This window comes from Balaenoptera borealis (assembly GCF_965194805.1).
Source record: "Balaenoptera borealis genome assembly, chromosome: 5".
In the NCBI taxonomy this organism is placed as follows: Eukaryota; Metazoa; Chordata; class Mammalia; order Artiodactyla; family Balaenopteridae; genus Balaenoptera; species Balaenoptera borealis.
In genome coordinates this window covers 58570597-58583646 of record NC_138862.1, presented here as the reverse complement: position 1 = coordinate 58583646, position 13050 = coordinate 58570597, and the positions used below count along the sequence as shown (strand labels likewise).

General features: G+C 43.6%; 1 protein-coding gene across 4 annotated transcripts in view; it reads right to left on the bottom strand.

Moving 5' to 3' along the window:
* Positions 1 to 6369, bottom strand: part of PLCXD2 (phosphatidylinositol specific phospholipase C X domain containing 2) — a 50421-nt gene extending 44052 nt beyond the window's left edge. For all 4 annotated transcript variants that reach the window (XM_082394764.1, XM_082394761.1, XM_082394763.1 and 1 more), the window contains exon 1: positions 5639 to 6369. In XM_082394764.1, coding sequence (XP_082250890.1) covers positions 5639 to 5707 — 69 coding nt within the window. In that variant the 5' untranslated portion in view covers positions 5708 to 6369. The remainder of the gene's footprint in view (positions 1 to 5638) is intronic.
* Between the last annotated feature and the right edge of the window lie 6681 nt (positions 6370 to 13050).

Genomic DNA, 13050 nt, shown 5'->3' with positions numbered 1-13050 from the left:
TGTGACAGACACTGTTCTTAGCGTGCAACATGAATTAATTTAATTCTCACACTAACCAAATGAGGTAGTGCCATTATTCTCTCTGTTTTACAGAGAACACTGAGGCAAAGAGAGGTTAAGTAATTTGCCCAAGGTCACAGAGTCGTGAGGGGCAGAGTTGGGATTCAAAACCAGACAGTGTGGCTTTAGCATTAATACTCTAAACCAATCCATGATTCTGCTTCTTACAGACATGGGTGATTCCTGAGTTCCTTGTGGCTTTTGTGTGATTGGGGCAGGGAAAGGATCTCAGGAAGTGATGAACCTCCTTAGAAGAGAAACCTACTAATGCGAACACTAAATCATAGCCTCTTTTTATTCCTCACCATGACCACCCAGAGGAAAAAAAAATGAAAAACAATAACAAAAACCTATTCCCACTTAAGAGGCCATTTTGGTTCCGTGTGATTTTTTTCTTGATTGGGTCAGCCCTGGTAGATTTAGCTTGGTCCTTGGTTTTCCACAGCCTCAGATTCTGTAGGACAATGAGTCTCTTCTAGGGCCAACTCATGGCTCATGAGATCCCCAAAGTGGAGCCCAACTAAACTTCTTGTTCCAGAATGTATCTTGCACCCTTTTGGGTCCCCGTCTCTGTGAGATGCACCTGATCCAACTTCCAGAAGCAGGATTTGAGTAATGATTTCCTACGTCCTGCCCCCGTAATGATTTTGTCTCCCTGTCACACATGTGGGGAGTGAGTGAGGGACCACAGGAGAAGAGCTATAGAAATTGCCAAGTGGTCAAAGGCAGGACTGCATAGGAAAAGGATAGGATTCCAGAAAGGTGAAAAAGGAGAGAAGGGAATGTCATCAGCAAGATGAGAGCAGAGAACGCTCCGGGAATTGGAGAGCAGTGAGGAGGTCTGAGCAAGGGCTGGCACTGGAAAGGGAGAGGCCGGGATACAGGCCAGGTCAGGGGAAGGAAGGGGAACAAGAAACGAGAGCAGGCTGAGGCTGCAGGCAGACAGGAAACATGAGACGCTCACATTTGACAAGGGAAGAAGGAAGGCAGAAGGGATGCGGGGTGAAAGGACTGTTCCTAGGGCAGAAGTGACACAGAGATCTGCTTCTGACCCTTCTGACCATCTTACTCTGCCTGAGAATTTCCATTTCTAATGGGGCTCAGTGATGAGTCTTATCTAGAGCTACGGGAAAATTATGCAAAAGATAACAAGAAATGGATTGGAAAATATTCCGAGTGTTTCATGCGGCATTCCCAGAAGGAGAACCTAACCTATCTATTCAGTTTAGCTCTGATCACAATTGAAGATGATGGTGGCTGCAAGCCACTTCTCCAGCATCCTTACTTTCCTGTTCCATGCACTAAAAGATCCACTCAGCAGTTACCAATGACAGAGCTGCTACCCTGTACTAGGACTTAGGATTGTAAAGGGAAGTAAGCCACGTTCTCTGTGTACAAGTTGTTCACAGACGATGTAGAAGACAGATACCTAGAAATAACAATGTGTGGAGAAGTGCAATGATAAAGATATTAACAAAGCATTACTGAAGGGCAGCAGAGGGAGTCATCCAGCCATTTCCCCAATATATCTCCATCCCTTAGCTTAATTGGCTTATTTCAAGTGGAAAGCCCCCTTCCCAACCCTGACCCCCAGGCCACATTCCTTGAAATTTTTGACCATTTTTCAAATCTCACGTCAAATGCCATTTTTTCAACAAGGTCGTTCCTATTCTTAAAAGCTGAAATTAATCTTTCCATTCTGTGTGTATCTGTAGCACTTTATTTACACCTCTGTTTTAATATTCACCCCGATTAGTTTTTTAAAATCGTGTATGGTGAAGATATGTATACACATATATGTGTGTGTGTGTAAACCTCTCTATCACTAGGATGTAAGCTCATTTGACAGCTTGATCCACCTTTGGGTCTCCCACAGGCCTGAGCATGGAGGTTTCTTAAAACGTACTCAGAGTCTGTTCGATTTCAACTACTCTACAGTCGATTTTAGGATGCTAAAGTGAGAAGACCTCGTTTCCTCTGGCAATTGTGATTCCTTGATTGCACATGCCAAAAATAATTTCTTGTTCTGAAGAGGTATAAAAGAAATGACCTTCCGACAAAAATAACCCAATCATTCTTCTATGTTTAGAGGTGAATAGGCAAAAAACAAAAACCAAAAAAAACCCTTCAAACTAATCAAAGAATTTTTAATTTGGAAAGGACTCTACATTTCATTTAATCCAACATCTTAATTACAAATGAGGAAACTATGTTCTGAGAAATTCGGATACTTCTACAGTGTCACACAGCCAGAATCAACAATATCAAATTTCCAGACCCTTACATTCAAGATTCTTTCCAATAAACCAAATAGTTTACCTTTGTTAAAAAGAAGGGAAAAACATGGTTGAAAAAAAAGAGAGAAATAGCACTAAAATATACAGAGAAGAATTCATTGAAAAGCTGTATACATTATTGAAAAAATTTTTCCTATCAGTCCCTTTGTCCATAAAGAAAACCATGCTTTCACTAACATCAGCAAAATTGTTTGTAGAGTTCAAAGCTTTAATTTAAAAATCTGACTTTTGCAGTTTCCAGATGTTTTTACCCTTAAGGTCTCCAATTATTCTACACAGTTGGCAGGGAGAATTGTTCTGAGGTTCTTCTCCAAGATATGCCAATATGTTTGGGTGACAGTGGTCATTAACAGGTGTTCTTAACAGTTGTGGAAGTGAAATAATACATCAAGGCTTTGTTGAGAGGTGCAAGTTCACACTTGCTCTCTCCCATCATGACTTAGGCAAATGCAGCAGATGCACTCAGATCTGACATAGTTTACTCCATCCCGGTTCTGCTATTAATGTCAGAACCCCTGCCTTTTCCCTGCCCTTTCCTGCATCACTCCTACCCTACTCCCACCCTGACAGAGCTGACCCAATATTACAGACGCCCTGGGGTGACACACGCAAGCACACATGCACATACAGAATAGGTCTAAGCTCTAAATTTGAATTGAAAACTTACTGGATTCCAATTCCAAATAGGAATAACTTACTGGGTTCCAGTATATATATATATATATATATATATATGGGGATATATATACACATATATGAAAATTATATATTTATATTACAGATATATAATATGTACACACATCTGTGTGTATATCTAGCTAGATAGTGATTTATAATTGCTCACGCAAAAACCACCTAGTTTTAAAAATTCTTTCATTTGCTGCAGAGGATAGTCTGTGAAAACTGGTTTTCAGTTAGAGAATTCTCCCCCCTCCCCCCAGCTGCTCTGCACTTCCCAAGGCCTCCTTAGGGGCACAGGGACAGTGCGTGGGTTTTGGAGCCAGCTACATGGGGGCTTAAATATTAGTTCTGCTGTTTACTACTTGTGTGATCTTGAGAAAATTACTTAACCTCTCTGGACAATAATTTTCTTATTTCTAAAATGAGGGTGTTACTACCCATCTTGGAGGTGTAAGGATTTGAGGTAATGTATACCAGTGGGTGCTGCATGGGATTGCTCAGTAAATAATAGCTATTATGATGAAGGTGATGAGGACGGGTAAGAGGAAGAGAGGAAGAGGGAGGAAGATGGTAGTCTCCACTTCCTGAATGCTGTCTGTATTTCAGAACCTCTCAGTAAGTCTTGGCAGAACTTGACTGCTAGTCTTTAGCCGGGGAATATTCAGCTTGAAGTAGGGAAGAGAGAGCCAGTGGTGAGGCAGGGGTGCAGGGGTGGGGGAGGAGGGGGAATGGCTGGCACTTAATATGTGATTTTCCTGTCTTGAGCTATATATATATATATACACATACACTCATGTTCCTTCCGCTTCCACTGCTGGGAAAAAGGTATTCATAGCAATGAGTTCCATATCTTTTGAGGAGTCAAGGACTTTTTTTTTTTTTTTTTTTGCTTAGAAGGACTGGACTTCACAAAGCAGGGTGAAGAAATTCCTGTGTTCCCACGGTGGCTAACCACAGAATTTCCAGCAGGCCCCACTATCTACAAACTCTGGCAATCCTAGTAACCGGGAGACACCTTCTAGATTGCAGAGCGAATGCCCAGCTCCTTTCTGGAGTCATGGGGTCAGAGTGCACAGCCACACCATGGGCAGAGCTGCTGCTGTGGTCTGAACTGTCCAAAGTACAACAGGAAGGAGGAAGCCCCAGCCTACCCAGGCATGCCCCAATGATAGAGCCATTTAGCGCCTGCCTAAGATGCCATTCTGTTTGCAAACACATACTATTTGCTGTAGCACCTGACAAAACAATTCCATCAGAAAGACAAATGACTCATGTTAAGAGACGCCTGTGCGTCATTTCAGCGATGACTTCACAGGCGTCAATTAAACATGGAAAAGACCTGTTCTGAAGCATGACCATATGGCATTTCCCAAGAAGCTGCTGTCAATGGCTGATAAAACACAAGTGATCATACCTATAAAGAGATTTAGCAACCCTCTCCTTGCTCAAAAGCAACAAGAGCCCATGAGGACAATGAACCTGGAGGACCTCCAAAAGAAGAGGCGACTAAGGAAAGGCTGCATCTGAAGCCAGCATGGCTCTTCCTCGTGCATAGAAAGCAAAGACCTGGGGTTGCATGAGGTCATCTTGTCTGCCACCAAAAAAGCAGACTGCTCCCAGGGATGGCTGGGAGTTTTTCTGGTAGACTAGGGGTGAAGTCAATTGTTATGTCTACAGGTGAGAGAAAGGACTGGCCGTGGTCCATTCCCCTGCTCCTGGGAGTGCTTTCCAAGTATCAGGATCTGGGACCTTGCCCAGCACATGAGACCAAGATCACTGTAGTCCAAACCTCCTTCTCTAGAAACCAAGCTTTAACCAGCTTTTGAATGGAAGGAAGAGGACACACTTAACAAATCTAATGAGAGTGATGTCACAGTACAAAAGCCCCAGGAGAGAGAGAGTGGCTGGTGCAGAAGTGCTTTTCAAGGCTTCGGTTCTAGATCAGCCAGGCAGACACCTGTATATATATATATATATATAGACAAAGCTTCAAACACCACCATCTCATCACACCTAATGACTGCTTGTGCTGAGCACCTGCATTCTCAATTTCTGTCTTTTCCAACAACAATAATATGTCTCTTTATACTCAGTCCTAGTTCTGAACCTCTTCTTAAATGCTAATCTGTTTTTTGTTTCTCTGCTATGCAAGGTCAAATAAATGAGAAAGGAAATACTTTACAGTGTTAATGTTGATCCAGATCTACAATTGTTAATGACTTTTTACTCATTACCCTAGATCTTTCCTTTTTACTTTCAGTGATTCAAGAAAACGCACCCCTCACATACCCTGGCCCCAACATTAAGAAGGTAATGTTCTTAGAAGCAGTCTATAAGTAAAAACAAAACAAAACAAAAAGACCCAAACAAACAAAAAATGGCGCTTCCATTCTCGAGACCCTTTTGCCAATGATGCAGCGTGCTTAAATCTCTTTACAGCAGCTGCTTCAGTGTTAAGTTTTTAGTTAGAAATAAAAAAGAGGTTTAGTTAAGGTCACTGACAATTATTTTCTCAGCACAATAGAAAAGCAGCCCAACCCATTAACAACACTAAAATGGCAGAAGCAAACACAGTGGGAAAAGTAAGAATAGAAGAATACCTGGGATTGCCAGATTGGAAAGGGGGACGTTGTGGAGGAGAGGAGGGAGCGAGGCCATCCAGTCAGCATTGCAGACCTCCAAAGTCTTTGTCCCGCTGGGATTGGGGGAGCAGATGGTCCCCATCCTGAGTTTCCTCCTTACCTTCCTAACTGCTAGCATCCCTTTCTATCAGTCAACTGCTCAGGCTCAGCCCAGTGCCAGCCACTCACTCAGCGATCATAATTGCCCGGGCTCTCTAGGACTTCAGGGCCACCTTTGTCACACCAATCTTGCCAAAAGGACTTTCTGCCGGGGGAGACGGGGCAAAGACGTGGTTCCCTAGCCCCCAGCACCTGCCGTCCGCACCCTCTCCGGCCCAGCCGCTGTTCCCTTAATCTGCTTAGACTCGGCTCCGTTAAACTTCTTACGTTCCCCCTCTGGAGCCAGGGAAAGGTAGGCCCCTCGAGATAAATCTTACAGAAACTGAACGTCCTACGAGCAGCCACGCCCAGAGCCACTCACACGACAGGTACCCACACGGCAGATAGACACGCCGGCGGGTCTATGTACACGTGAGCGCCCGGACGCACCATCCTCAGCCTGATTTACGTTTTATGTCTGTCACTGGGCTGGCACATAAGCTGGGCCTGCCTGCTCTCCCTCCCCCGGCTCCTCGGCACAGGTTCCACTGCCCTGTGGCTTCCAGAAGGCGCTCAGAAGTGTAACCTGCAGCACCCGGACTCCCGGCGGCCCCGCCCCACACTGCCGGGCAGATTTGCCGGGAGACGCGGCTCGTGATTGGCCGCTGGCGGAGAGCGCTCCGATTGGCCCGCGCCCTCTGAGCGGCGGCCACCCCTCCGCTGCCCCGCCTCCCTCGCTCTGTTACTCCGGCCTTCAACTGTGCAGACGGCCGCCGCTGCAGCCTGCACGCTCGGACCAGTCAGGTCTTGGATGGGACAGGTCTTTCCACCGGACTTTCACGCTGTCAGCACTCAGAGGTTAAATGCAACCATACGTTTCCTTCCTTCTTTCCCCTACACACACACACACACACACACACACACACACACACACACACACACACACAATGACAATTACACAGAGAGTATTACATTTTCAATAACCACATAGGCAGCAGAAATATGAGAGGTAAAGAGGCTGAGAGGCTGAGAAAGGTGCAGTATATCATCTTTGGACGACAACATCAAGGACGTTTTGTGTTTCAACCATTACCTAATTAAGATTCACGTACACACCACTTATTCCCATTTTACAGAGAAGGAAATAATGATACTTTGCATTTTTATTGCCTGTTGTTTGGAACCTTCTTCCAAATTCTTTGTCCCATTTGCTCTTCAGAGTATCCCTATAAGGCAGGGGGGGTTGGTGGTATGACCCCCTTTTCATAGACGAAATCAAAGTTCGGCGGCCTTGTGGGAGCAGTTCATGTGGTGGCACTATTTGGAAATCCCATTTTGGAATGAGATCCTCGAGCCCTGAGGCTTGTAGGCATAGAAACCCATTTCTCTGCTTTCTGCAGTGTTCCCTGCGCTTTCAAATGGTCCCTTTCCACGGTGTAAACTATAGGGTCTTTAATGATAAGAGAACTTTGCACATGGATAATCACAGGAACACCTTGGCAAACAGGCAAATCAAGAAAAACACCCTGACCTTGACGGTGGGGCTCTGGAGGGCTTCAGGCCAGGCAGCGCCTCAGTGACTTAGGAGGGCTTATGGGAAAAGGAAGGAGCAGCCTGTGTGCCAAGAGAAGACGGACGGCTCATGTACAGACAGACCCGCAGGTCCGCTGATACTATCACCGAATGGCCCCGCCTCATCTCCAAGGTAAGTACACAGCAGCAATGCAGCTACTTTTCTATACACATAACTCCTGTTGCATAGTGCCCTCTTTTGACATCTTATTAAATTTCCTCTTCTGGGCTAGTATTCACATTCATTTAAGCCTGCTTTTTCAGCCTTTTGAGCTGTGTAATATTACCAAAAGTTGTGTTTGTTTGTTTCCTGGAGGAGTATGCCTTGGTTAATAAAAAGAACGTCTACACTATTTATCATATAGCTTCTGATTCTTAAAGGGCACTACAGTGCAGTGCTGTACATATTGGGAATATGTCACCTAGCTGTTTCAGTCAATGAAATGCGCCCCCCCTCCCCAAATCACACTATGAAGGAATATCCCAAGATTTACTTTTGAAATGTCACCTTTCTGGGCTTCCCTTGAACTTAAAAAAATTTTTTTTTAAAAATCTCAACGTAAAATTTTATGAAAGCCGCCTAAGGCAAACAAAAAGTGTTCTTTAAGCTTTACTGTGGAATGTTAATTTCAGTGACTTTTTTTTTCTCATTTTTCAGCTCTTAATGGAAGGAAGGCACAGAATAAGAAAGCATTAAACATTAGACTTAGAGACATCACTGTGTGAGAACTTGAAAACAAGAGATGTGGAACGAGTTCACAATGAGACGTTTTGCATGCCTGACAGCTTTCAGTCAAAACTACTTGGTTTGTCTAAGAAAACATTTCAAAAGAAGGGAGCACGCTCTCCACATATTCTTGAGTCAGTCCTGGAAGAAACTTTTCAGGTGAAAACACAGCCTCTAGTGCAGTACTTGGCATATAGCAGGTGTTCTATAAATATCTGTTAGAAGGAGGGAGATGCTTGGTAAAACGTGCTCTGCTGGGTTCTAGGTAGTACCTTAGAGCAGTGCTTTCTAACCTTTAATGTGCAAAGCAACCATATTCTGATTGAGTTGGTCTGAGACGGGCCTGAGATTCTGCATTTCTAACAAGATTCTAGCTGATGCTGATGCTTCTGGTTCAGACCACACCTTGAGTAGCAAGGCCTTAGGAAACAGCTCATGTCTGCTAGGTGGGAATGTGTATTGCGTTTTCACTCTCTTTTCCAAGGTTTTATAATATTTTAATATCACTTTTATAATGAAAAAATAAATTTGCATTAAAAATCCCAGCTAAGAATTTCTAAGTATTAGAGAATAATTCTTCTGTCACATAATGTAATGGAAACCAAATTATGAGCGGGATGTTTATACTATGCCACAACTGCTTTGGGAAAACCATATAATTTTAAAATAAAAATTAATATTTACAATTTGGATAGTTAATATTTTCTTACATACTGTCTTATGAAATTTATCAGAGAGGAAACTAAATGAATAGAAGGACTGAAATTTTTTTTTAAATTTATTATTTATTTATTATTTTTATTTTTGGCTGTGTTGGGTCTTCGTTTCTGTGTGAGGGCTTTCTCCAGTTGCGGCGAGTGGGGGCCACTCTTCATCGCAGTGCGCGGGCCTCTCACTATCGCGGCCTCTCTTGTTGCGGAGCACAGGCTCCAGACGCGCAGGCTCAGTAGTTGTGGCTCATGGGCCCAGTTGCTCCGCAGCATGTGGGATCTTCCCAGACCAGGGCTCGAACCCGTGTCCCCTGCATTGGCAGGCAGACTCTCAACCACTGCGCCACCAGGGAAGCCCCAGGACTGAAATTTTAAAGCAAGTCAATTTTAATTAGCAATTACCACCAAGGGAGTGTTTATCATGTACAAATCATTTTGATAGGTGCTAGGAATGGAAGAAAAGTTAAATAAAAGTTGGTACCTGATGAACCTCAGATGATATATAATCCAGGAGAAAAGAGAATCAAATATGTAAATTACAAAATGTAACGTGAGGCTGAATGAAGGGATAATAGACGTACATGTGGAGGACAATAAAGAAGTATACATTTGATGGGGGAACGGCCACAGGATGCATTATTAGAGGAGGAGACATTCAAGCCGGGTCCGGAATTCTGAGAAAAGTTTCTGCAAGTGGAAAATGGGTGGAGGGTTTTGGCGTGGGAAAGAGATTGTGGAGCTGAGAAAATGTAAGCAAAGCTATGACAATGAATGGGGGATGTGAGAAACAGAAAACACACAAGAGTGGCAGCACGTGGGATATGTGGGAAATACAACTCATTTACTCTCACTGAACCATCACAAGAGCCCAATGAGTTAGCTACTATTCCTATCCCCATTTTACAAAGGACACTGAAGCTTAGAGGCTACATAACTCTGCCCAAGAGCTCATAGCTAGTTAGTGGTAGAGCTGTGACTCCAGTCTCTTGATCATTGTGCCAGTGGCTTCTCATTATATGTTACCCGTTATTTTTGTAAACCTGGTAAAGGATGTTTATGACCAAAGTACATTAAAGAGTTTGGACCTTTTTTTTGCTATGGATAAAAGGGGCCATTGCAGATTTTTGAGAAGGGGAATAAAATGATTGACATTGTATTTTAGGAAGACAACTCCGGCATAATGAAGAATTGTTGGAGAAATACAGTCTTTCAGGTAGATCATTGAAATCGGTTATCTAAGCAGGAAAAAAGTGAGAAAGCATGCAGAAGCTCTGGCACACAGAGACTAAATGCATGGCCTTCTAAACTATGGTGCTTGCCTCTTCGTTCCCACTTCTTATCTCCAAGGATCTATGACTCTAGGGCCCAAGTGGACGGCCTGACTGTCTCTGGAATTATTTTCATCACTTGAAACTCTCACCAAATTGTTCATCCATTTTTTTTTTTAATTAATTTATTTATTTTTGGCTGTGTTGGGTCTTCGTTTTTCTGTCAGAGGGCTTTCTCTAGTTGCAGCGAGCGGGGGCCACTCTTCATCGCGGTGCGCGGGCCTCTCACTATCGCGGCCTCTCTTGTTGCGGAGCACAGGCTCCAGACGCGCAGGCTCAGTAGTTGTGGCTCACGGGCATAGCCGCTCCGTGGCATGTGGGATCTTCCCAGACCAGGGCTCGAACCCGTGTCCCCTGCATTAGCAGGCAGATTCCCAACCACTGCGCCACCAGGGAAGCCCCCATCCATTTTTATTATATGCAACCAAACCTGTTTCTATGAGTACATCTACAAATTTTGTTTTCCTTTTTGGAAATGTTTTTCTCCATTACTTGATCAAGGACCCTATTGAATTCCTGAAGAGGTGACTGCAGGCTTTTACCCTTTCTTGGAGGCTACATTATATTTTGGAAATTTTTAAGATGGTTCATTTTCTTCGGAATCATTTCATAAATGAATACTGATGGTCCCAGAGCAAGTCCCTAAACAGCTTGCCATTTGGACATGTCTGGTTGGCAGGGCAAGATGGCCTGGATTTCGCTTGACTGAAGGCACCCTAAAAGCTTCAGAAGAAACGCACTGACTTCATGAGACAGTGGCTGGGCTGTCTCTGGCTCCACATCTAGGACCCTGTGCTGCCTTACTTCCCAGTCTGTGTGCTAGATGGGAAAGGAACAGACCTTGAATAGCATTAGAACCAGTCACGTGTTTGTTCCAGGGACATCGCCTGGAGATGAGAGAGTCTGTTCGATGTTTTGAGTTCCATAGCGATGTCTCATTCACATTTTTTTTCCTGGCTGGAGGGTGTGGGGAGGGTGAGGAACTGAAATGAGGAGCCAGAGAAATGAAAGATGAGATGGGAGTGTAAGCCTGCTTTGTTTTGTGCCTCATAACAGCAGAGTTTATCTCTAGTCATTCCCAACCTCCTTTCCCCAATTCAAGTCCCCGAAACTATGTGATAAGGATCAGAGTAGAATGAGGAAATGTCACCAATATGGGTGGTGCTGAGAAACACAATGACAGCAGCAGGAACTACCCTGCGGAAGAGTGACCTCACTGTAGCAGCTCGGGCTATTCAGGAGCCTCCATGGGAAGGGAGAGATCACCAAGCATAATGCCTTGTGAACACATATGATACACCTCAGACATTCCTGACATCAGGAATGAGTCAGGAGCTGGGGGTGAGTTATTTTGTTGATTAGGGCTAGAGCCAGAGACCACGTGGTTGTGACCCAGACCCTGATCATACCCAGGTGAGCGTCTTTAAGAACCTGAGTAAGAGAGCAGCAGCAGCTTAAACAGGAAGTCGTCATGTGTGGCATCACCTCATGCCCACCCAGTATTTGTGGCCCACAACCGGGATTCTGTCCTGAGACAAGAGTGAATGTAGCAGTAACAGCCCTAAGGTTGTTCCTCCAGATGTGAAAGCTTGGTGATCAGGAAGATCCTCGGAGCTTCTCTGCCTTTTATAGCTGTTAGACATCAAGTGTTTCTGGTATATTTAAAGATTTCCTTTTAACAACACAGTGTTGCTATAATACTTTTGAGAGAAGCTAATAACAAGTGATGATTGTAAAATTAGTTTAATGTACATTTATTCCTCCCAGCACACCATATTCCTGCACCCTCTTCTATTTCCCCTTCCCACCCACCCCTTTCACCAAGAAAGATAATGGAGAGAAGCTCCAGGCCTTTATTTTTCCAGCTAAGTCAGCTGCAAAGTGCCTGATTTAATATGTTATGGAGCCACCTTCTGGTAGTAAAGGCACACTTCACACACACAGTAAGTTTCCCATCCGTTACCCTAAAAAAAAAGTTTCCAGATCACCAGCACCAATAGGAACAGCTGGGAGCTTATGTGAATACAGACTCCTGGGTCACACTCCAACTCTACTGAATCAGATCCCCTGGGGGTGGCATCTTTTCTCTGTCTTTTAAAAAAAGCTCCCCGAGGGATTTTTATGTCCCACGTGCTTTAGATCAAGACCTTGAAATGTCAATCAATTTCTCTTAAAAAAAAAAAAAAAGAATAGGTAGAACGGCAATTCTTATCCATGTTGTGTATAAGTTTAAGCAATCAGAGAAAAATATTTCCGTTTAACTGGCAGGAACATGAACTGCTCTCTTTACTTACCCCACCCCAAGGTTCTTGGAATTATGAGAGTGATATCAGCTGTTAGGAGAACATGTATGTACTAGCATATATCTTCATAATTACTTGACCTTCCATCACAATTAGAATGACCTCTGTACATTTGTTATTCATTTAGCAAATAATGACCTGATTCTGCATTTTGGGTTGCTGAAACCAGTTGGAAATACCATGTTGCCACATCACCCAAGCGGTAAATAGCACGTTAATTGAGAGCAGATATTATCATTCTTTCCCAACTTTATTATTAAAATTACAAGCTTGCAAAAACAACTTCCACCAACACAAATAATTCTTTTTTAAAAAACAAAGTAAATAAGTTTCAAAGTAAATAAAAAGAATGAATCGTTAGTGTTTTTCCCTTATCCACTCTCTCAATGTTAGGTTATAGTCAAAACCCTTAGTATGTTTCTTGGACTTTCGAGGATTTGGTTTCAAAGAGTTCTGATCTGCTGAAGTCTCTGAAGCTAAGTCCCCACCTCAGCCACATGTCTTGCTGCACCCTTCCTAAACTATGCCCACAGCTCCTGCTTCCTTTTAGTAGCAAAAGTAGAGAAAGTAAAGTTTATCCCACACGTCCTTCTGTTTCAGCCAAGTATAAGGAAGAATGTTCTAGAAGTCAGAGTTAGGCATAATAATGAAG